This window comes from Adiantum capillus-veneris, chromosome 15, assembly GCF_014529385.1.
Source record: "Adiantum capillus-veneris isolate H3 chromosome 15, ASM1452938v2, whole genome shotgun sequence".
NCBI lineage: Eukaryota > Viridiplantae > Streptophyta > Polypodiopsida > Polypodiales > Pteridaceae > Adiantum > Adiantum capillus-veneris.
The window spans coordinates 108,138,658-108,163,618 of record NC_140945.1 but is presented as its reverse complement, the minus strand read 5'-3'; the positions used below and the strand labels follow the sequence as shown (position 1 = coordinate 108,163,618).

General features: G+C 45.3%; 2 protein-coding genes across 3 annotated transcripts in view; both read right to left on the bottom strand.

Moving 5' to 3' along the window:
• Nucleotides 1–1,116: 1,116 nt before the first annotated feature.
• LOC147441235 (uncharacterized) overlaps nucleotides 1,117–24,961 on the bottom strand; it is a 42,717-nt gene continuing 18,872 nt past the window's right edge. Inside the window, exons 2-4 of one of the 2 annotated variants that reach the window (XM_086482914.1) lie at nucleotides 22,260–22,526; nucleotides 21,956–21,987; nucleotides 1,117–3,364 (exon numbers count right to left, since the gene is read on the bottom strand). In XM_086482914.1, the coding sequence (XP_086339040.1) occupies nucleotides 2,725–3,364; nucleotides 21,956–21,987; nucleotides 22,260–22,526 (939 nt within the window). In that variant the 3' untranslated portion in view covers nucleotides 1,117–2,724. Of the gene's footprint in view, nucleotides 4,830–21,955; nucleotides 21,988–22,259; nucleotides 22,527–24,961 lie in introns of both variants that reach the window. The other variant, XM_086482913.1, reaches the window with a different exon arrangement.
• On the bottom strand, nucleotides 21,135–21,916 carry LOC147441236 (uncharacterized; the record flags this gene model as incomplete). The annotated part of the gene is made up of 1 exon (XM_086483817.1): nucleotides 21,135–21,916. A coding segment is annotated over one exon (585 nt), but the record flags the coding sequence as incomplete, so codon positions are not given.

Here is a 24,961-nt window from a genome sequence, read left to right as displayed (position 1 = left end):
AAAATTCATCAATCTTGACTGAATGAGATTTTATATGCTCTGAAAATCATTGTGTACACCATAGCATAAAATCATGCTAGAAAGCCCCCAAAGCAATGCTCAATAGTACCCATGTAAGCTCACACCTATAGTGCTCAACTAGTACGGCGAAGGCGGCCTCTCTCTCTCCCCCTCTCTCCCTCTTTATCACGTGCAAAGGGGCTTGTTTTTGTTTTGGACTTTAGCTTTCAGGTCGCAAATTGCCACACGTGTAAAGGGCTCCCCCTTCCGCCATATCATGTTAGTAGATAGCACCCATCTAAGCACATACACATACTTGTGCACACAAATCCATGTTTCTTTTGTGCTTATGTGAGGCACAAGTAGGTCATCCAAGTGCACTATTGCACAAACCCATGATATATAACTATGCAACAGGTAACTTATACTCCTGCTTTTGCAGCTCCAAGCTAAATTTTGTGTTTATGTTTCTTAATCCAAACAAGACTACTTCACAAGCTAATTCTAAGACCTTGTCCATCACATATTGGTTCTTTGAAATATTTATAAAACCCAGTTTTTACAAATAAGAGCAAGAAGAAAGTGTCCTCTCTTTGACAGTTTCTCGAGGGTTCAATCTATTTATATGTAATTTACAGGAAAAGTGTGACATAAATTTACATAAATTACATAACGTGACTTCTAGCATCTTCCATAATTATATATATTTCTTTTATGATTTAGTGATTTTTATGCTACCCCTACTTGTGAACTCCTGCACACACTGCACTTTGAAGCTTCTATGGATCCAATAAAAGCCCACTCCAGATGAAATTACTCCTTGCTTTCCAACTCGAGTTGATGGAGTGAGGCCTCACAAAACCGAGGTTTGCTCAACCCTTGACCATGCCCAGCAAGAAGTTATTGACACATTCCAATTTTTCACTATGATTCCCACATTTGCGGATTGCAAGAACATCATGAGCTAGTGCTAAGGAGGGACAGTGTACCTAGCTAGGTATGCTTGGGGTAGGAGATTGCCGGCAGACGGGTGGGTGGAGGCCGGCGGTTTCCTGATCCCCTGACCTGAAGCGCACTTAGCTACGTATCACATAAGGTTTTAGACATACTTTCATGTAGGCAAATGGACTCTTTATCATTGTTTTTCATACATTGCTTAACATCATGAGCTTCCATTGAGGACGCACTCTATACCTAGCTAGGTGCAGTTAAGAGGGGCTTGGGGTGGTCCATTGCCCTCCAACCGCACCTAGCTGGTATGTGGTGCCTCCCAAGTCTCGTCAGTCCATGCCGCCTCCATCGTCTCTTGGTGGTTGTTGTGAGCTTCCCTTTGAGTTCAGAGGACTCAAGCAATGTGTCTTCTTCCTTCACATCCTCAGCCCGGTCATTCAAATTTGCTGTGTTGGGCCTGACTCCACTCCCCACAACCAGAGCCCTCAAGTTCCCAACTTTCACTACTGCGCTCTCCCCCAATGCATCAGTGGCCATTTGCCGCAGTCTCTCAAAATCTGGCTCCCCTACAGATTCCTCCAGAATGTGCAGGAACGTTTCCTCTGGATACTGTTGGAGTAGCACCATCAATTGAACCAGCCAACCCTTCCGAACCTCCTCCATCTTTGCTCCAAGTCTTGCACTGCCCTCCAGATTAGCCAATTGGGCAATTATAGACTTTACACACATCAACTCCTTTGTCACCAAAAACACCAGTTTCTCTATCCGCCCCAGAAAACCTTTCCTGTGCTCAGAGTTTTCTATGCTAGAAACTTGGAAAGGGCACATAAGCAGCTCCAGAAACTGTATCTCCTCTCTCAACTTTGCCAGGAGAACCTCTATCCAATCCCAAGTGAATTTGATAATACAAACAAGCGCTTCCTGTGCCAAATTGGCCCGTTGTTCCCCCCCACAAGTTGCCATCCATTCCTCCATCGTGTCAGGGTATACCAGTATCTTCCTCCTTTCCTACAACTCCATCCGTTCATTATCTGCTGGATGCAGACTACACCCAGCAAGCTTTAGACACTGCAGCTGTCGTATCTTTAACTGCAAAATCATCAGCGTAATGTCCTTAATCTGCCAGCCTACATCCATCGCAGTTTTCTCGAAGGATGCAATGAATCCCATTTCCTTTCTCACATCTTCCAAAAAGCTGTCCATATTTCTGTTAATTCCCTCAAAGTCCTCCAGGACCCCCTCTTTTGTCTTGTCCACATCCAAGAGATAGTACAGAAGCTCTATACTAGGGTATTTCTGTTGCAAGACAGATGCCAATAAATCTGCCTTCTTACGCAACTCCCAACGGGAAGCGGAAGTTGATCTGAACAGCAACTGTTCAATATCCTGAGGACAATAGAGGCCTATCAAGGCTAGCTTCCCTTCTATTCTAGACACCAAGAAAGGCATGTCATTCACTAGCATGTTGTCCTGTGTCATTGGACTTTTTGACTGCATCACAGCTTCAGAGATGCACCACTCCAGCTCTTGTAACCAATGGTATACTTTCCAACCCCACATTAGGCCAAACAACTGTTCATGTAAAACCTTTAGATCACAACCTCCCACTGGAGCCACTGAGGCATCTTTGCCCATCTTGTCAATTGCAGGTCCCAAAATACTGTCGAATTTTCTCAAGAGCTGACGTATCCCGTGGACACTCTGTCCCAGGTCTTTCGTAAGCTTCTTTGCTTGCCTCCTTTTTCTTGCTATGGAACACTTCAGCCGCTCTATCTACAAGAAAACATCACATGCCCCAAGCCAATTCCAGGCAACCTGTATCAACTCATCATCCCATAAGCTGAGCTCCCTTCCAAATTTCCAATCTCTGCACTTTGACAGAGACTTGAGCCTCTTTACAAGTGTTTGTAGTCTTGGCATTGCTGACACTACTCCTGGATTGAATATAACTCTCCTGTATATCGTCTGCCTCGTGGATTTAAGTTCTTCAAAGACCATTTTCTCCCACTTACCAATTCTACTACTTCCACTCTCTTCCTGCTGCATCATACAATCAGTTGCCGTAAGAAAGAAAAATTGTTTTCTGATCTCTTCTACAGCAATCTTCTGGAACAGCTCCCTGATGGCCTTGTCCCTAGACAGCTCAGAATACTGGTGTCGAGAAAGAAAATCACATAAAGCATCACAGCTGCTGCACGTTTGCAGAACAATCTGTTCAACAAGCCAACAAGGGGATCCTCTGATTTGCAAAGCTGTGTCCATGCTATCCCAAAATCGCTCTCCTACTGTTTGATGTTGCAAAAGACTTGGTTCGGCTTTCATCTCAAACTTTTCCCATTCTAAAAGTGGCATCAATTCTGTAAAGTGCAACTGGAGTTCTTTCTTCAAAGATCGTTCCAAGCCAGTAGGATATCTGTTGGCATCAAGAAATGACTCAATGCAAATCAAAGTTCTGTGTAGGATGAAACCTACATCAACTTGAATACTCAGCTCTCTTTTTCTGAAATCCTGTAACTCAATCCTCGCATGCATCAAGGATATATGTGCATGCATTTTATCCACACCTCATCTTTCAGTAGCATAAGCTCAGTATCTCGAGAAATAAAATCTTCATGTAATTGCCTAACAGCTCCAAAGCTCAATTTGTAATCTAATTCTGATGGGTCTATCTCTAGTAGACCTAAAACAGATGGCTTGTACAAGAGATCTATGTCCCTGAACAACTCCCAATCCCACCCCACCCGAACGTCTCTTAATGAAAGCCACCTGAGTTCCCTCAGCCCTTGCAATTTCAACACCACCTCCTTGAGCACCACATTTCTGCAATTCTCAATGAATACATATTCCAAATTTGACGGAAGTTGCAAATCCTCAGAGGGAATATCCAAGATGTGACCATATTCACGAAGCAACAGCCTGTTGTTCAAGTACAGTATATTCACGAAGCAACAGCCTGTTGTTCAAGTACAGTAAGACATCAACATCACTTAACTTGAGTTCTCGGAGATGCGAGCATTGCCTCAAGTCCGGCAGCCTGCTGAGGGGACAATGCCAAATATCTAACACTTGAAGAGATACTGAAAACTCCAGAAATCTCACGCATGGGGGAGAAAGTTTACCCCATAATTCCAAACACAAGCACTCCAGATCTTTGGAAATAATGTCATTTCCTTGCACATTCCAAAGTCGAGGGCACCCCTTTTTCTTGAAGATGGTAAAGCAGGCCAGTCCATTGACCTCACATGAGCCAAGGACTCACAAAACCAGAGAATAAGGCATGCCAGATGCTGGCTATCACCCAAATTCATAGAAAATAGTTTATCATTGTACAAGATTGAAACTGACGTGAGTGACAAACAATTTTTCATATTCACTTCCCTTAAGGTGCTGCATTTGAAAAAATTCACAGAACTTAGCTGTGCAAGCCCACTGGCGTCCAAAACTGTAAGATTTTCACAAGAAGAAATGCGCAGCCATCTCAACTTGTACAAACCGTTAAGATCTAGGGTCTTCAATGGACATGCAGTCAGCTCCAGGCTAACCAAGCAATGGAGCCTCTGTATGTGAATTGCAAGTATACTTTCACACCTCCTTAGGCTTAGGACCTGCAAATTTGTACAGGCTGCAAGTTCAAGAATCTCAAATTGAGCTTCTATTAGAGCAGCCCTCTCAATAATCCTGGCTCGCCCTGCATCCAGAAAAACTGCTGGGCAACGTAAACCCCCTCTTTGATAAATGAACCTAGAGATGTCATGATCGCTGGCCCCCAGACTACTACTGCTTTCTGCAAGCATGAGGTAAAGGTCATGTATGCGAACAGTTTCAACGCCCATTGATGTCCATACCTCCAGAAGTGACCTTGCTCTCAAGATATTAACCTGTGAGAGAGAGAGAGAGAGAGAGAGAGAGAGAGAGAGAGAAAATGAAATGAAATGAAATGTTATATTAACGTCTTCAAAAGGCCACAATGACCTATGAGACCTAAAAGTTACAAAGTGGTGGATCTGATACAAAGTCAGAGTAACAAAATAACCTAACAACAGTACAAAACAAAGATATATACTAATGGGGTCCTAAGTTGGTCGATGTGAGCCAGGCAAAAAACTAAGCAAAATAATGGGCGGCTTGTTGGGATAGCTGAATCACAAGAGATCTAGCATCGGTCGTTGGCGAATCTCATCAATTTCCTCCATGGTTAGTAGTCTGACTGGGCGTCTTGTATGCCTGGCCAGCGTGCTCCGAATTTTCTGTCGTAGCCTTCGTCGATGCTGTGTAGTTCTTCGCAGTCGCGGGCGCCTGGATTTCCCCAGTTCAATTGCTCGGTCAATCAGTGTGCCTCTGGTGTGAGACGGGGGGGAGTTCTGTTGTGGGAGTGGCTCTTGCGGCTCTCCCGTGTCTGCTCTGAAGAAGTCTGTGATCCGTCTTTGAGACTGGCTAGCCTCGCCATTCATCAGGCTATCTCTGTGTCAGCGCAGCTCGAGCAAGAACAAACCCAGGCACCAGGCATCTCTGATGTTCGTATCCCATGACTCTTGAGAGTGGTCCAAAACCCTCTCTGAACAAGCAATGGAAGCGGCCTCGTATCTCGTAGTAGACGGGGCAGCGGCATGTATAGTGTAGCTCTGTCTCAGGTTCCATGTTACACAAGGGGCATGTCCTGTCCTCAGCTGGTACTCCGTTGTATCTCCCAGTCTCAATCCGCAACTGGTGAGAAGATGTGCGTAACTGGCCAATAGCACATCGTATCCCATGAGACAAATGGGTATCCATGTATTTGGGTCTCGCCACAAAACCATCTTCCGTAAGTTGGAGGAGGTGGTCTCTGTAGAAAGCCATCTTTGTGCCCAATTCCTGTGCTGGTTGTATCCATGTCCTCCTGGTGTCTAGCTGGGTTAGGTCTTGGCGGATGAGATTGGTGATCTCTGACTGTGTAAGAGTGAGAGATGGTGCATCCAATGAAGACTGGAAAGGTGGCAGCCTGCCTATGCTGAACCCATGTGCCTGAAACCATGATGTCATCTCCCCATACCAGCATGTTGTATCTCCTTGTATGGCTAGCTGTCGAGAGGATTCAAGTGCTATGCGAGCATATCTGTCTCCAGGAAGTGCCCATGTGCGGTTTAGGAAGGAGACTGATTTGGTGAGCGCCTCCACCACAAGTGGGGGGGCTGCTAGCTCTGCTCGGATAATGGCCCGTGGTACTGACGCCTTGGCTCTAATGAGCCACGAGATCATAGAGACGAGAGGTTTCCCCATGTTCCCCCATCCGTCTGAGCGACCCGGCCTCCCGTGGTGATCCAGTGAAGGTCCCCATATCTCGGTTCCATAGAGCAATGCTGAAGCCACCAAGGTGTCAAAGAGCCAGAGCTTCGTCCGGGGCTCCTGAAATTGAACCTGCAAACACATCCTCTCCAATCTACCCAATGCTGCGTGGGCTCTAGTAAGTCTGGTCTCTGCTGCTCTTCTGAGTGAGAATGCAGGTCCGCTAAAAACCACTCCAAGGTAAGTGTAAGCGTCTGTGTACTCCACAGTCTCCTGGCCGTATGTGAATGTAGGTGCTGACCTCCTGATCCACTGTGGGGTGGTATTAAACACCATAACCTTGGTTTTACCCAGGTTGACAGACAAACCACTTTCGTGGGCAAACGTATGCAAAGCATCCAATTGACGTTGCATTCCTTCTGAGGATTCGGAGATCAACACTATGTCATCAGCATATAGCAAAAGTGGAATCCATGTCCCTGCCAACTGAGCACCTTTATCCCCATCGCTGTCAATGTAGTCAGAGACCTCATCCACATACATACCGAAAAGAGTAGGAGAGAGCGGGCAGCCCTGCTTCACCCCAATAGTGGAGTAAACCGGTGTAGAAAGTCCCTCCGGGGTGCGTACATGCCCTACTACTGATCTGTACAATGCCATGATCCCCCAAATGAGTTCTGTGGGTACTCCCATTTCCTGTAGTCTGCGCATCAGTCTAGCTCTAGGTACCGTGTCGAAAGCTTTGCGGAAGTCCACAAAGCTACAATAGATCCGTCTCCCATGAGATCTGCCTTCTTCGATGATGGCCCTGAGTGTTAGGATGTGGTCAAGAGTAGAGAAGCCTCTCTTGAATCCTGCCTGCCCAGTTGCATGTATCCCTTCCCTCTCTGCCCATCTACTCAGCTGTTGCTCCAGAATGGATGCATACAACCGTGCCAGTGTGTGCCCAATCATAATAGTGCGGTAATTCCCAGGCTCCATGGGGTCTCCTGATTTGAAGATAGGTATGATCGTAGATAGGCTCCAAGAGTCTGGTAGGCCCTCACACATGGCCCGGTTAATAGAAAGCAAGTCGTGGGTATCCACCGCATAAAAAGCAAGTCGTGGATTCAAGAGCCCTTAACGAAGAACTCTGCCCCCTGTGATCAGTAAGGGGGGTCAGGACTGATTCAACATTGGAAATAAAATGAACATGTCGAGCTAAATTTTCCCTAGCAGACATTCTTTCCTACTTGCAACCAGCATACCCATCAATCATTTCCTTCCTACTTCAGAACTTAATGTACAATGAATTCAATGCTGAGGTTTCCATCGGATTTCTCCAACATGTTTGGGGATATTTTCATTCCTAACTAAACGTGTGCAATGTTAAATTAAACAACTTGAATGAAATTATAACCTACCTCTTCCATTTCTTCGTCGATGGCCCATGAGATGACCGGTATTTGTTCTTCCATGGGAGCTTTTCCCTTCCCATTGACATTGCTTGTTCCTGCCTCGCGGTCGTGGGCACCACCGAAGCGAGTTCTCTTAACCGGAGCCATTTTACTCACTACTTTAATTAATTAGCTTGGAGAAAAAGCTAAGGTTCGCAAGCGTCATAACAACCCAATAAATAGATTAGCAACATTAATTAATCCCTCCTATATGAGAGGTCTAGATTTCCCATATAGCAATCATTAAGAATGAAACATAATCCTATGGGAACCGGCTCTAAAGATAATTACTCGGCTTACATGATTAAGAATAATAGGATTTCACTAATGAAATTACCAGAGAGATGAATTAAGTATGATTAATCTCTTTCCTAGCAAATAGACGGTGCAGATTCACCTTATGTATAGGTGTAAAAAAAGTCAACTCTTAGAGACTTAACGACGGATTAATTTTCCCTTAATTACATCTTAATGCATAAGAGAAATGAATTTAATTTAGCTACAATATTGATGAGTGACAGAAAGAGTGATTCTCATCAATCTACACAATTTCCGGCTTACCGATTAATTACTATGCTACCTAGAGAGAGAAAATTCTAATAATCATGCACTTAATCATTAATTAAGAGTGATGAATGACTGATAATTCAGCTATGGGATGATGATTACATAATAGAATATGGTTAAGGAGAAATTAGAGAGTAATTATAAAGAATTACGACTAGGAATAAGCATAATAGACGAGGAATTTAGATGGTAATGAAAAGAATTTACAGAAGATATTAATTAAACCGTGGTTACCGTGATTAAGGGCTGATAATCTTCTCGATTCTCTGATCTAATCAAGCTTCTTGAGGCGAGAATTCGACAGCACCTCCCTCCTTGCTTCTCCTTCAAAAGGTATGTGTACCGGTAGCACCTTCCCAGTGTGTGTAGGTATGTGTGTGTGTGCACTATGTGTGTGTGAGCATGTGTGTGTGTGTGTGTGTGTGTGAGAGTAGGCCTCTAAATAGGCTCCTACAGGCTGAAAATCGATTTGTGCTGCTATAAGCATCTGAGTGAGCACTCAGTCCTTGCATTGGCAAGTCCAGTTCCCCTACCCACCAAGTGTCCAGTTGGTTTAGTTAACTGGTTCTCACACTTAGTTGCAAGCTTGGAAACTTCCCAAAGACTCCCACAAGGCAAGGAGGCGCCCCCTAGCTGCTAAAGCTGGTCTGGAGTGGCCTGGAACCTGTTCCCACACAGTCCCGGGCTCCGGTGCCTCCCCGCTCAATTTTATGAAAAATTGAAATTGGTTTTAGGCTAAAACGGGTCATACGAGTCGGATTTTGATGCTGTAGATTGCTATACGGAGCTCTAACTAAGATGTACTGGACCGAGTACCTGCCATATTTAGCAGCCCCCGGGGTCCGAAATTGCATTTTTTTAAATTCGAGATACGGGTGCAGTTCTTCGAGGCGATCAAAACTGGATGGGTCGGGTGACCAAAAACTTTCTATTTTTGAGATTTTTTTACAAAAATTATTTTAATTCACATTTCGAAGCTTTAAAACATTCTAAACATCATGGCACTGACAGAATTTCGAAAACTTCTAAAAATAGTAACTTATTCCATTATGTTCATTTCAAGGTACAATGGTGTTCTTTTTGATCGGGGTCAGAGACCTTACAACCTCCCCAACGTGAAAAATTTGAGATGTCCTCATCTCAAGAATGTGTTTGGGTAATCTTTTATGAGTGTTGGTTCATCCTCCCAAGTTGCATCTTCTTCAGGGTAATCCTTCCACTTTACCATATGCTCCGTGATAGTTCTGTTGCGTAACTTCCTTTCCCTTGTTTCCAGTACGTAGTCAGGTTGGAGCTCGAGAACTCCTTGTGCTGGCATGACTATCTGATCTGAGTCCAAGAATTGGTCAAGGTTAGGAATATAGGGTTTGAGTAAGCTGACGTGGAACACATCATGAACCTTCAAGTTTGCAGGTAACTTTAGTTTGTAGGCTTGGTCACTCACAACCTTAACGATCTCGAATGGTCCACAATACGTTGGGCTAAGCTTCTTATATCTGCCTAGTGATAAGTTGCTTTTCTTTGGTCGGACTCTCAGAAAAACCTTATCCCCTTCTTTGAAGGTTCTTTCTGAACGGTTCTTATCTGCATAGTGTTTCTGTCTATCCTGAGCGGCCTAAATATCCTGGCGAATAGCTCTAGTCTGTGCTTCCATATCTTCTAACATCTTCCTAGATGCTTCTACCGTGATGGTTGGATCTGAGAAGTTCAGCGGTGCTAAACAGTTCTGTCCATAAAGAGCTTTGAAAGGTGACATTCCAATGCTTCTGTGTTCGGAAGAGTTGTAAGCATACTCCACCAAAGGTAGATATTGTAACCACTTCTTTGGTTCTTGCGAACAATAGACTCTGAGAATGTCCTCGATGACTTGATTAACCCTTTCAGTTTGCCCATCTGACTGGGGGTGATACGCTGTACTGAAAGCTAATTGTGACCCAATAGATTGGAAAAGAGAAGTCCAAAATTTTGATGTAAACTTGGCATCTCTATCACTGACGATACGCTTGGGTAGACCATGTAGCCTAAAAATCTCCTTGATGAATACCCAACTAATATCTGAAGCACTAAAGGTTGTCTTTACGGGTATTAGATGAGCCACTTTTGTCAACATATCAACAACCACGAAAACAGAATCATACCCTCCTGCAGAAGGTAATCCTGTAACAAAATCCATACTAATGCATTCCCATTTCATCTGGGGTATGTCAAGAGGTTGAAGTTTCCCTGGTAACTTGATCCTTTCGACCTTTATCCACTGACAAGAAAGACACTGACTCACATAGCGAAGTATGTCTCCTTTCATTCCAGTCCAAAAATAACTCCTCCTGACAGCATGAAGAGTCTTAGCATAGCCTGGATGTCCGGATATAGGGCTATCGTGTGCTTCATACAGAATAGCTTTCTTTAAGGCTGGATCTCTGGGTACACAAGAGTCTATGTCTGTAGTAAAGACATCCTCCCATAAGAGTAATTTTTAGCTTCAGGCATCTTATTCTGCTGGACTAGAGATACTATACGCTGGTATTCTCGATCTACTAAAGATGCTTCTTTGATTCTATCCCAGATAGGATTATTTGGAATAGAGATAGCTCCGAGAAAGGATTTTCGGCTAAGACCATCTACAACTGCATTATCTACAACTGCATTTTCCTTCCCTAGTCTATACTTTATGTCAAGGTCATATTCTTGTAATAGCTCTATCCATCGTCGTTGTCGCATATTGAGAATAGGTTGAGTAAAAATCCATTTTAAGCTCTTGTGGTCTGTAACCAGCTGAAACTTGCGCCCAAGAAGATAATGTCTCCATAACTTCAGCGCATGAATAACTGCTAAAAGTTCCAAATCATGAGTAGGATAATTCTTCTCATGATCTCTCAGCTTTCGCGAAGTATACGCCACTGGTCTTCCTTCTTGAGTAAGAACTCCGCCTAGAGCAAATTTGCTAGCGTCGGTCGCTACTTCAAATTCCTTGCTGAAATTTGGAAGCTTTAAAATAGGAGCCGAGACCAAGAACTCTTTTAGTTTAGCAAAGCTAGACTCGTGCTCGGTCTTCCATTCGATCCTCATTCCTTTCTTTAGGAGTTCCGTCAAAGGTGCAGCAATACGTGCATAGTCCTTGACAAAAATCCTGTACCATCCCGTTATTCCGAGAAATCCTCTTACTTCGCTGACAGTGGATGGTTGAGGCCAATCAACGATATCCTTGACTTTGTCTCGGTCCACTGAAATCCCTTCAGCCGATATGACAAATCCAAAATAGTTGACCTTTGGTGAGCAAAAAGTGCACTTGCTCTCTTTAGCGTAAAGTTGGTGCTCCCGAAGAAGATCAAGTACTTTGCGAACATGTCCTTCGTGATCTGCCTCGTTCTTAGAATAGATCAGAATGTCATAAAAAAAAACCAAGACAAAATCATCCAGGTAAGGTCTCAAAATATCCTGCATAAGTCGATTGAAGCTTGCAGGAGCATTTGTTAGACCAAAAGACATTATTGTGAACTCGTAGTGCCCGTACCTAGTGTTGAAAGCTGTCTTTGGAATATCTGATTCTTTGATTCTGATTTGGTAATATCCTGACCTTAGATCAATCTTTGAAAACATTTTGGCGTCGTGGAGCCTGTCCAAGAGTTCGTCAATCCTTGGAATTGGATACTTGTTCTTGACAGTTACCTAGTTTAGTCCTCGGTAATCTATGCATAGCCTTAAGGTTCCATCCTTCTTCTGAAAAAGAACTGGAGCACCCCAAGGAGAAGTACTGGGTCGAATGAATCCTTGCTCAATGAGTTGTCTAAGTTGTTCCTTGAATTTGATGGCCTCTGGAAGTGACATCTTATAAGGTCTTTTTGAGATAGGTTCACATCCATGGATAGTTTCAATCTCATGATCTATCTCTCTATGTGGCGGAAGATTCGTAAGGTCTTCAGTGAATACATCATCATACTCTCTTAACTAGTTTGGTCGAAGTGAGGTATCTGATTGGTCCACCTTGTTGAGTTTTACTGCATAAATTTGCTGACCCTTCCTTAGTCCCTTCAAAAGCGTACTAGCCTTAACTAGAGTAGCCCTAGGTCTCCCATTTTCCCCCTGGAGTAAGGCTTCATTACCCAAGTTATCTGTAAAGGTAAAGTTCCCTTGTGCACAATGTATGTGGGCCCTATTTTGCTTTAGCCAGTCCATCCCTAGTATCCCATCAAAGAATCCTAAGGGTAGGGTTCGAAATTGGGTAGAAGTTGGGTGTCCCCCTAAGTCAAAATCGATTTTTCCTGCAGAATATTGAGATACTACTTCCTTGCCGTTTGCTAACTCTACAACCAGCTTGCTTGTTGGATACTTATCTAGCTTTAGCTTCCTCATGCATCGGGGTGAAAGAAATAAAAGAGTACTACCACAATCTATAAGGAAGTTAACTTGTTCACCTCTGAGAGATCCTGGCGTATGAATGACTGCGTATTGCTCGCAACCATTGGGATTGTCAATTGCAGCATGTAGGGTTGTACCACTGCTTCATCACCCACAGTTGGTTGTACCACTGTGGCATTCACTCTGGCGGTAGCTCCACGCCCTCGCCCTCTGTTTATCCTTCCTCGTCCTCCTCTTCCATTAGCTTGGCCACGCCCACGAGTATTCAAGGGTATGGCATTGGCGTTGGTTGCCTGAATCTTCCTGGGGCAATTGGATTTGTAATGTCCATGCTCGCCGCAACCATAGCATCGAACATCAGGGAACTCCATGGTTGTGGTGGTAGCCACAATAGGGCGCTGGTCATATGCTTGGTTGGCTGGTCTGTTATTCCAAGCAGTTGTCCTTGCTCTTTTTGCCCAATGATTCCTCCTGTTTTGATTAACCTTTTGTACTTCGAGAGCTAGAGGTTTGGCCCTCAGCAAGGCATCCTGTAGTGTTGTCGGCCTGAGAGCTTCCAACCGAGTATTCAAGGGATCGATTAGTCCTTGGCAGAACCTCGCCACCTGTTGTTCCAAGGTCATCTTAGGAGCATAGCTCCGAAGAGTGACAAACTTTGCATAATATTCTTCGACAGATGAATTAAGCTGCCGAAGTGAAAAGAATTCATTCATTCTCAAGGTTCTATAGGCAGGTGGTAAATAACGTCCCATTATTGCAGCTTTGATGTCTTCCCAGGATTGGGAAGATCCCTTAATATCCATGTCTCTGCAATGTTGCTTCCACCATATCTTGGCATCGCTAGTCAAGCGGAACATCGCAAGCATGGTCTGATTTACGGGTTGGGTCCCCGCAGCTTCAAAGTAGTCGTCCATGGCTTCCATCCACACTTCCACGTCTCTCTCCACATTTGCCCCCTCGCACTTAAAGATAGGAGGTTGGGCTTGCTTAAGGAGAAGCTTCTTCTCTTGCGCTGCTGAGTACAGAGCAACAGGCGGTGCCTACATGGGTTATACGAAATTCTTGATACCATTTCTAAAATTTCAAAATAGACACGAGACTTTAATAAAATTTCAAATTTCCACTTTATCAAGAGACAAGATTCAGAGACAAAAAAAAAACACTTTATTGATAAAAATTTATTACAATCGAAACCCCTCAAGGTTTAGGATAACTGATGATCAGCTTATTACATGGCTTTATGGATTGCGTATGACATACGCCTAGGAGATGGTATTCACATGATGCACTACTTCGTTCGTGAAATAGTTCCTGTACTCATTCTTGAGTGGATAATAAACTAAGAATCAAGCCGGAATTCCTCTTTTGGTACTCCAAAGGTTTTGACTCTGTTTGCTGGGATCACATTGGTGACCTTCTCCAAGAGCCAGTCGTTGAGGATTTGATTGGTGTCGTCTGAGACAGTCTGGTCCAATCGTGTAGGCACCAAGTAGAATATCTCTACTATCCTCAACTCTTCTCCCCAACGTATCTTCTTCAAATCGGTAGCCAGGCATCCTAGCTTCCGAGCGTTGATGTAGTAAACCCCTCCTGGAAATGTCCAATCAAGTTCCCATCCTTTATCAATGCGAGTGGAGTGTGGCGTATGAGCCTTCATCAGTATGTCCATGACATCTCGCCTGAATTGGTAAACTGGGGATCTTCGAGCTTGCTCATAAATAAGCTCAAACACTTAGAACTCACGATATTCGAGCACGGGGTCTTCCTGCAACACCAATGCAAGGAATTCGGATCAACTACCTATATACTTTCAGTTCCTTATTTAAATATTCAAACAGTACGACTTTATTTCCCAGCCTAACCTAGGCTCTGATACCAGGTGTGAGGTCCCCACCCGGCCGTATCAACCAGCGGATTGGATGGTGAACCTGGTGGCCACTAGATCTATTGCGGAAGCAAACAAAATGATTCACGGTTCGACTAGCGGACAATCTCTCATCACAAAGTGAGTCAAGTTTGAGCTTACTAGCAAGGAGATCTAGCTCCACCTCGCAAGGGAAGCGTACTTCAACTATCTAGCGATCCTAAGACTCACCTTCCAAGAGGAGAGAAACCCCGAGTGCCTTTTTCCCCATGTTTCAGAGGCACGTACTCTCGAGATTTCACTGCTCCTGGGGCAATGAGTATTACTAATATCGAAGTAAGCACTATGGAGACAGAGAGTTCCCGACCAATCGAGACCACCCATCTCGTAGGCATTGGTAACCTGAGCCAAGCCCCCACTTTCCACCCCCACACTCACACTTCCTTGTGTGACCTAATTACTACCACAAAGGTTGCTCAACATAAACATTCCTTGTTTTAATTCTGAAGCACATTGTTCGTTAAGACAGCCCTTCAACCAGTATTACAAATAACACCAAGACAGTATTTTAGTAAAAATTCTACTCAAACTTATTCATTAAAATTCCAATGTTCTGGAGGTACAACATCCCCCCTCCAGCGAGAGTTCACTCCTCCTGTTGTCGCCTAGCTGCCCATACAACTAGGTATGTCCACCACATAGAAAGCACGTCATGGACACGCCCACCGCATAGAAAGCAAGACGTGGATTCCCACCGCATAGGAAGCAAGTCGTGGATATCCACCGCATAAAAAGCAAGTCGTGGATTCAAGAGCCCTTAACGAGGAACTCTGTCCCCTGTGATCAGTAAGGGGGGTCAGGACTGATTCAACATTGGAAATAAAATGAACATGTCGAGCTAAATTTTCCCTAACAGACATTCTTTCCTAATTGCAACCAGCATACCCATCAATCATTTCCTTCCTACTTTAGAACTTAATGTACAATGAATTCAATGCCGAGGTTTCCGTCGGATTTCTCCAACATGTTTGGGGATATTTTCATTCCTAACTAAACGTGTGCAATGTTAAATTAAACAACTTGAATGAAATTATAACCTACCTCTTCCATTTCTTCGTCGATGGCCCGTGAGATGGCCGGTATTTGTTCTTCCATGGGAGCTTTTCCCTTCCCATTGACATTGCTTATTCCTACCTCGCGGTCGTGGGCACCACCGAAACGAGTTCTCTTAATCGGAGCCATTTTACTCACTACTTTAATTAATTAGCTTGGAGAAAAAGCTAAGGTTCGCAAGTGTCATAACAACCCAATAGATAGATTAGCAACATTAATTAATCCCTCCTATATGAGAGGTCTAGATTTCCCATATAGAAATCATTAAGAATGACACATAATCCTATGGGAACCGGCTCTAAAGATAATTACTCGGCTTACATGATTAAGAATAATAGGATTTCACTAATGGAATTACCAGAGAGATGAATTAAGTATGATTAATCTCTTTCCTAGCAAATAGACGGTGCAGATTCACCTTATGCATAGGTGTAAGAAAAGTCAACTCTTAGAGACTTAACGACGGATTAATTTTCCCTTAATTACATCTTAATGCATAAGAGAAATGAATTTAATTTAGCTACAATATTGATGAGTGACAGAAAGAGTGATTCTCATCAATCTACACAATTTCCGGCTTACCGATTAATTACTATGCTACCTAGAGAGAGAAAATTCTAATAATCATGCACTTAATCATTAATTAAGAGTGATGAATGGCTGATAATTCAGCTATGGAATGATGATTACATAATAGAATATGGTTAAGGAGAAATTAGAGAGTAATTATAAAGAATTACGACTAGGAATAAGCATAATAGACGAGGAATTTAGATGGTAATGAAAAGAATTTACAGAAGGTATTAATTAAACTGTGGTTACCGTGATTAAGGGCTGATAATCTTCTCGATTCTCTGATCTAATCGAGCTTCTTGAGGCGAGAATTCGACAGCACCTCCCTCCTTGCTTCTCCTTCAAAAGGTGTGTGTACCGGTAGCACCTTCCCAGTGTGTGTAGGTATGTGTGTGTGTGCACTATGTGTGTGTGTGTGTGTGTGTGTGTGTGTGTAGACCTCTAAATAGGCTCCTACAGGCTGAAAATCGATTTGTGCTGATATAAGCATCTGAGTGAGCACTCAGTCCTTGCATTGGCAAGTCCAGTTCCCCTACCCACCAAGTGTCCAGTTGGTTTAGTTAACTGGTTCTCACACTTAGTTGCAAGCTTGGAAACTTCCCAAAGACTCCCACAAGGCAAGAGGGCGCCCCCTAGCTGCTAAAGCTGGTCTGGAGTGGCCTAGAACCTGTTCCCACACAGTCCCGGGCTCCGGTGCCTCCCCGCTCAATTTTATGAAAAATTGGTTTTAGGCTAAAACGGGTCATACGAGTCGGATTTTGATACCGTAAGTTGCTATACGGAGCTCTAACTAAGACGTACTGGACCGAGTACCTGTCATATTTAGCAACCCCCCGGATCCGAAATTGCATTTTTTCAAATTCGGGGTACGTGGCGATCAAAACTGGACAGGTCGTCATCTTCATACTCCTGATCCAGCTAATCTCGCGAGTCAGCCGAAGGCATAGTCAGACCTCTCAACTGTGGTGTCTTGTGGCGCAAGAATAGAGACATGACCCAGCAAAAAATAGAAAGAAGTAGGCTGCCAAGGGACATCCCTGTCGGACTGAACGTGACAGCTGAAAGTGTCGTTCAAAGTGGCCTCTAATCATGACAACTGTTAGAAGTAGTACTGTATAATGCAAATACACCTCACATCCACTGCAAGGGAAAACCAATCCTTTGAATAGTGCCCTCCAAGCAACCCCAATCTACTCTATCATAAGCCTTCTCAAAATCAGAAGCGGGAATGCTATAGGCTGATCTGCTTGACAGGCCCATTCAACTGCTTCATAGCAAGTGAAGATGGGGCACGAAGATGGCTTTCTATAGAGAGTATCTTCTCTAGCTTACTGAGGATGGTTTTGTGACGAGACCCAGATACATGGACACCCACTTACCTCATGGGATACGATGTGTTATTGGCCAGATACACACATCTTCACACCAGCTTCGGATCAAGACTGGTAGATATAGCGAAGTACCAGCAGAGGCGAGGACATGTCCCCTATGTCACATGGAGCCTGAGACACAGTTGCACTACACATGCCACTGCCCAGTTTACTATGAGACACCAGGCTGCTTTCACTGTCTGTTCAGAGAGGGCTTTGGACCACTCTCTAGAGTCATGGAGTATGAGGACCAAAGATGTTTGGGTCTGTTTTTGCTCGAGCTCTGCACACACGAGAGAGCCTGATGAGAGGCGAGGCTAGCCAGCTCAGAGACAGAAACATACCAGAGCAAAGCTCACATTCTCCTCACACCAGAGGCACGTTGATCGATCGAGCGACCGAGCTAGGGAGATCTAGACGCCCACCACTACGGAGAACTACACAGCATCAACGGAGGTAGCATTAGAGGATTCGGATCACTTTGGCCCGACATGCACGAAGCCCGGTCAGACTATTGACGATGGAGGAGATTGATGAGATTTGCCAGCGACCGATGATGGATCTCCTATGATTTAGCTCTTTTGAGGATTGTACATCCTGCTCATCTTGTATCAGCCTTTGTATCAGCTCTCACCCATTATTTTTGATCGGGGTCAGGGACCTTACAACAAAGATGATGCGTACTGCCCCCAGGTCTCTGTGGAGGAAATAGCAGGGGGGGGGACTGCTCATGAAAGAGCCGCCACGCCTCACGCGAGTCCTAACTCAAGAATAGCTGATATAGATCCTGCTCGAGTCGAGCCAAAAAAGCCCTCTTCTTCCGCCGCACCAGGCGTCGGAAGTCAATTTGTGACTGTCTGTGAGTGACGTCCCCCAACAGCACCTCCCTCTGAAGTCTGGCTCTAGTCTGGCAGCACTCCTCATCGTACCAACTGTTCTGAGGCATACTCCCTTATCAGCGGCTCTGCTCAGGCTGGGTGTGTGGGTATGCTTCTACTGCTGCCTCATGTAATGTCTGTGTCAATATAGTAGTTAGCTCTTCCAAAGGTCGCCCCGAGTCCTCAGTGCATAGGCGTCTGTATATTCCGTCCATGTATACAGAATCCGTCTCCCGTGTGAATGTGTAGCGAGTAGGGGCTGCTACTCGTGGCCTGTGTGCTACACTGAACTGAAAGGAGATGGTCATTGACACCAGAGCATGATCCACTGCCACCCCGATCGGTCTGGGCTCAACTGTGAGATCCTGGATACTAGAGATGAGATTCGGCTGTGCCATGACATAGTCTACTGTGCTGGCTCCATGTCTGTGTGGGAAGCATGTAAAACCTCCCGAAACAGGAAATCTCTGTAGGCCGTTCAAGATGGCCAATCCATGTGCAGTACCCATGTCTATCAGGTGTCGCCCATACTCAGTACATTCCACATCGTGTGATAGTCTGGAAAGGCCCGTCTCTCCAACATCTAGCTCTCTTAGCATCTCCTCTGAAGTATCATAAAACACTGCCTGGTGATGGGCAGTCCTAGCATTGAAGTCCCCTAGGATGATAATGTCACCGTCCCTAGAGAACTCCCATATGTCATCATCCAAAATAGAGAAAGGGGACTGTCCTCTGGGTGATGCATAAACTGATGTACTCGGGGGAAAGTAGCAAATAGCTAGATAGAGGTATCTGCCTGTCTCTGCTTTCAGTCTCACCCACATGTACCTAGCCTGCTCGTCCCTGCAGATTATATGTATCAGTGGGTGCAGATCCTCTCTAAATAACACTGCCACTTCCCCTGAGCCCCGCCCTCTGTGCTCTGAGCGTGTCTCCTGTCTGTAGGCTGTCTCCCACCTGTATCCACTGATGTGAGGCATGGATTGCACTGGGGCCTGGTGTGTCTCAGAGTAAAAGATGATGTCTCTTCCAGTAAAGCTATCCTCAAAGGCCCCCACATCAAGACGCATAGATCCATTGCAGTTCCAGGCAGCTACTTTGAGTGTGGTCCCATAAGTCTCGCACCGTCATGTGGAGCGTCGTTCTAGTATTACCACTTTTCCGTCTCGATAAAAAGCGATCTTGCCTTTTTCCCTTGCCGCTCTAATCTCCGGCATTACTTCCTGCATATGAGCGATCTGCGAGAGGGTGAGATCATCCCCGAGAAAGATGCCAGTCTCTTTAAGAGTTGGTCTTTTCTTCAAGAATGACTTCTTTGCTTCCATGGAGGGAAAACGGAGGATGAGTGCTCTTTCTTTTGAGGTTTCTCCACTGCTTCCATTTTTCTTTATGTTGCCCACTCTCCATGCCCTTGTGTGGGTCGGCTCATGAATCCCCATCAGGGCTGTGAGTTCTTTTACTTCTTCGTCCACATTGCCTTTGTCTTTAAGACCGCAAATTCTCACATGTAAAGCGCGCACCCTTCTCCTCTGCTCCTCCTCTAGTGTCTGATTAATGATGTTGTTGGGTGTGGGCGTGGGCGTTATCTCCTTGCCTTTTCCTTTCTTGGCCACCTTGATCCATTTCTCAGCTTCGTCCGCCTTCTGTTGAGTTTTGGTAAGAACATCCACCCAAGAAGTCGTCATTTCTTTATGCTGCTCTTCTCCTTCTTTGATGGCCCGTACTTGCTCCTTTATCGTGTTGATTTCTTCGATTACCAAGGGTTGCAGTTCGCCCTCTTCCAGTGTGTTTCTTGATCGTGCTTCGGCGAGCTCTTTCTTGAGTGACGCGATCTCTTCCTCTTGGGTCGTCACTTGGTCTTCCAACGTGCTTATCTTGCTCTCTTGGGTCAGTACGCGTCCTTCGAGTATGTTTATTGTGCCCCAGAGGTTGCGGTTCATCTTGGTCATGATCTCCGTCATCTCCTCTTTGCATTTTTGAATGGCACCCTCTAGGGGGTCGGCTTTATCGTTCATCTTCCTCATGCTTGATCGCCGTCCGCAAGGGAGTTAGGTGTACGTGTGCACCCACCCTAGCAGCGGGCGCGGCGGCTGGGAGTCATTGGATGTACGTGTGCACCCACACTGACGGCGATCCCGACGAGTGGTGGAGTGCGAGGCGGTGTGGCCAGGTGCCCTCAATATGCTCAGCTGAGTGTGTGTGTGTCTCGAAAACAAAAGTGAAGGAGAAGGGGGGGGGGAGGGGGAGGGGGGAGTATGGTATAAATGAAATGAAATGTTATCTTAAAGTCTTCAAAAGGCCATAATGACCTATAAGGTCCGAAAGTTACACACACAGAGAGAGGGGGGGGGGGGGGGACAGCGCGTGGGGTAGGAGAGAGAGAGAGAGAGAGAGAGAGAGAGAGAGAGAGAGAGAGGGAGCATGGTAGAGAAAAGTTAAAGAACGATAGAGTTAAGAGCAGCACGATAGAGAAAAGTTAAAACGATAGAGTTAAGTTAGTAGGATGAAAAATTAAAAATTGAAAAAGGGGGGGCGCGATAGATAGAGGGGGGGGGCGATAGATAGGTTGAAAAGGGGGGGGGGGGGGGGGGGGGGGGGGGGGGGGGGGCGCGATAGATAGGTTGAAAAATAAAAAAAGGGGGCGGGCGCGATAGACAGAGGAGGGGGGGCGCGATAGACAGAGGGAGCGGGGGGGGGGGGGGGGGGGGCGGCGCGATAGAGAGGGGGAGCGGGGCGGGCAGCGAGAGAGAGAGAGAGAGAGAGAGAGAGAGAGAGAGAGCGGGAGTGCAGGGCAGGGGGTGCGGGTGCACAGGGGCAGCAGGTGCGAGGCGAGCGAGGGAGCGGGAGCGCAGGGCAGGGGGTGCGGGTGTGCAGGGGCAGCGGGAGCAGCCACAGCGCGCGTAGCAGCAGCAGAGAGAGAGAGAGAGAGAGATTAGTGTGGTCCACTTCCATTCAGTACACTTAATTTATGAATTTGTATCCGCTAACCTTCTTCTTGATTTGCTCCCAACCTTCTTGGTTGACGTCATTGTCATGATAAAGAGTATCATAAAGCCATAAGCTTATCTCTTCAACGCTGCGAAGGCCTTCGGGTGTAAAAAGCGCAATATCCATAAATAAATCCTTGATTTCTTGATTTGGCAGACTTGTGTAACTTGTGTCTATAATAGAAAACAAGGGATGTTTTTCTTCTGAACTCTCTTGAATATCAATGTCGCTGATCCTCCAAGTATCTAGATTGGCTCCTAGCTGCCCAGCAAACAGTGTCAAAGCCAAAGGGTGATAGCCATCAAAAAAAGAACGCTCTACCGTCTGATTAAGGATTTGCATGTGTGCTTTATCAAGACAGTTGACTGACATGTTGAGTCTATCAAGGAGTAAGTGAAGAGCTTCCTCAGCAGTTAATTTGGGGCAATGAAAGCAATCACTCCGTGGAATCCCTAGTTGTTTGACGAGAGCCTGATCACTGCGAGATGTGACTATAATCCAAGAATCGTCATGAAACTTTAACCTCAAAAACTTTTGAGCAGTTTGAATTGATGCAAAAAATCGGAGACGTTATCCAGAGCCAAGAAAACCTTATACCTAGATATAGATTCCTCGAGACGGTTCCAGCCCTGAAACAATGGTAAATAGCAGCTATAACTTCACAACTTTCCTTTCCCAGAAAATAACAGCACATGAGAATGTACCAAACAAAGCTTTCTCCACATAAAACAGCAACCAGCAATCAGGCAGAATGATTATCATGCAGGCTTTCTGCCAGGCTCTTTGTTCACTTCTGTAAATGTTTTAGTCATTCCTTTGATAGCCTAAGACCTTTTGCCCAAACCAGTGAAGCCCATTCTTGATTAAGAACTAGAAAGAGAGACATTTCGCATTATCCCACCTTATGCTCATTAGTCATATGCCTGTCAAGAAAAACTTCATTGTCTCTGATGAGCTCCCTGAGCACTGTGCATTGTAGTTTCAATGTGCTAGTATCTGGTTTAAATTCTACATGACAAACTCTGCCAGAAAATGCCTTCCTCATGGATTCCGTAATCAGCATACATGCTGTGCTCTTGCCTGCTCCTCCAATACCAAACATGCCAAGCACTTTTGTATTTGCAATTCGCTGGGATGGCAGAGCAGCATTGAACTTTGCCTGCAACTCCTGCATGCATTGTAACAAATTCAGCTCAAAAGCATTTAATAATGATATCATGGATTAAAGTGGAACACATCCCAACCGATGACAATAGATAATTATCAAAGCCAAAACATAACAGACTTTGTCAAAATGAAACGCGAGACTGCTGAAATACCTGGTGCTTACAGATGAGGGAGTGCCCTCTTCTCGATCCCTCACAGTTGATTTGTTCACCCTTGAGAGAGATGTAATGTGATTTAACGTCTTCAAAAGGCCAAAATGACCTATGAGACCAAAAGGTTACATGTGGTGAATCTAATACCAGGTCTGGGTACAAAAAGTACAAAGAGCTGAAAAGAAAATAGTGGGTAGGGGCGGGGTGAAAGCTGATACAACGGGAATACAAAGGGTGAGCTGATACAATGGAGCTCTCTGACAGTCGAGGCATCATATACATATACATCAGTATCCAAAAGGCTATAGAGATTCAATGGGACGGCTCCTATGTTGCGCCAATATGGTATGGATCCTCTGTCACAGTCTGCATCGATGTCGAGAGGGCCCCCTCATCCGTGGGCGACGGGACAGACCCAACTCTATCGCCCGATCAAGCAATATGCCTCTGGTGCCTCTGGTGTTGTATGCTGTTGGGGCTGCTCAGACTCCTCTGTCTGTGACTGAAAAAAATTTGTAATCTTCCGCTGTTGCTGGATCTCTCTCATTGTGCCCCTCTTCAAGAGGTCCTCTCTGTGTTTGCGAATCTCCAATAGGTATAATCCGAGGCATCTTTGATCCTGGTATCTCATGACTCTAGAAAGTGGCCCAAAACCCTCTCTGAATAGACGGTGAAAGCAGCCTCGTATCTCATAGTATAGTGGGCAGTGACATATGTAATGTAGCTCTATCTCTGGCTCTATCTGGCACACCTGACAAATCCTGGACTCAGTGGGTACTCCTCTAAATCTACCTGTCTCGATCTCTAGCTGATGTGAGGATGTGCGTATCTGACCAATAGCACACCGTATCCCGTGGGATAGATGAGTCTCCATGTATCCTGGTCTGATCACAAAACCATCCTCCGTGAGTTGGAGAAGATGCTCTCTATAGAAAGTCATCTTCGTACCTAGCTCATGTGTAGGTTGTGTCCATGTCCTCTTCATCTCCAGCTGAATGCCCTAGTGAGGGAGATGGAGGGTGCACCCAAAGAGTACTGAAATGGGGGTAGCCGATCCATACTAAAGCCACGTAACTGAAACCAAGATGCCATCTCCTGCATACCAACATGATCTATCTCCCTGCAATGCCAGTTGCCATGAAGATTCTAGTGCTAATCGAGCATATCTGTCTTTAGTGAGAGCCCAAGTGCTATGCATAAATGAAACTGATCGAGTGAGTGCCTCCACTACGAATGGAGGAGCAACGAGCTCCGCCCTAACAATGTCATGTGGTACTGAGGCCTTGGCCCTAATCATCCGAGAAATCATAGACACCGAGGGCTTCTCCATACATCTCCATCCATCAGTACTGCCAGCTCTGTTATGGTGATCAACTGAGGGGCCCCATATCTCCACTCCGTACAGCATGGTCGAAGTGACCAAAGTATCAAAGAGCCAAAGGTTTGTCCAAGGTTCCTGGAACTGAACCTGCGAACATATCCTCTCAAGTCTCCCCAATGCTGCATAGGCTCTGGTCAATCGCGTATCTGTTGCACGCCTTAGGGAAAATACTGGACCACTAAAAACCGCCCCAAGATAAGTGTATGTATCTGCATACTCCACACTCTCTCGACCATATGTAAAAGTGGGGGCGGACCTCCTTACCCATTGCGCCGTGGTGTTAAACACCATTACCTTGGTCTTACCAAGGTTCACAGACAATCCACTGTCCTGTGCAAATCCATGCAATGCATCTAAATGACGCTACATCCCCTCTGGAGAATCGGAGATCAGCACAATATCATAAGCATATAATAGCAACGGAATCCATGTCCCTGCAAGTTGGGCACCTCTATCACCCTCTGTATGTACATAATCTGAAAACTCATCTACATATATCCCAAAGAGAGTCGGCGATAGGGGACAACCCTGCTTCACCCCAATGGTGGAGTGAACCATGTCGGACATGCCCTGAGTAGTGCGTATTTCCCAATGTTTTGAAGGAAAGATAAATAAATCAATCAAAATAAACTGCATCACGAATGGTGTTCACATCCCAACCGAAATCCTCTTATGGTGAATAGGCTCAAAGGTGAATCTATGCAAATGAGCATCAACACCAAGGAAATTAGGCCCCTCCTTTTGGAGTCTTGTGGGAGTAGAATATCGATCTGTAGGTGGCTCGGCCTCATCCTCTCTCCCGGAGACCTCCAGGGACCATAAATGAGAAAATGGTATTTAGGAGGAATAGAAGAGGGAGGTGGTAGAGTGTCATAGATTGCCTGCAAGGACTGAAAAAGGCTA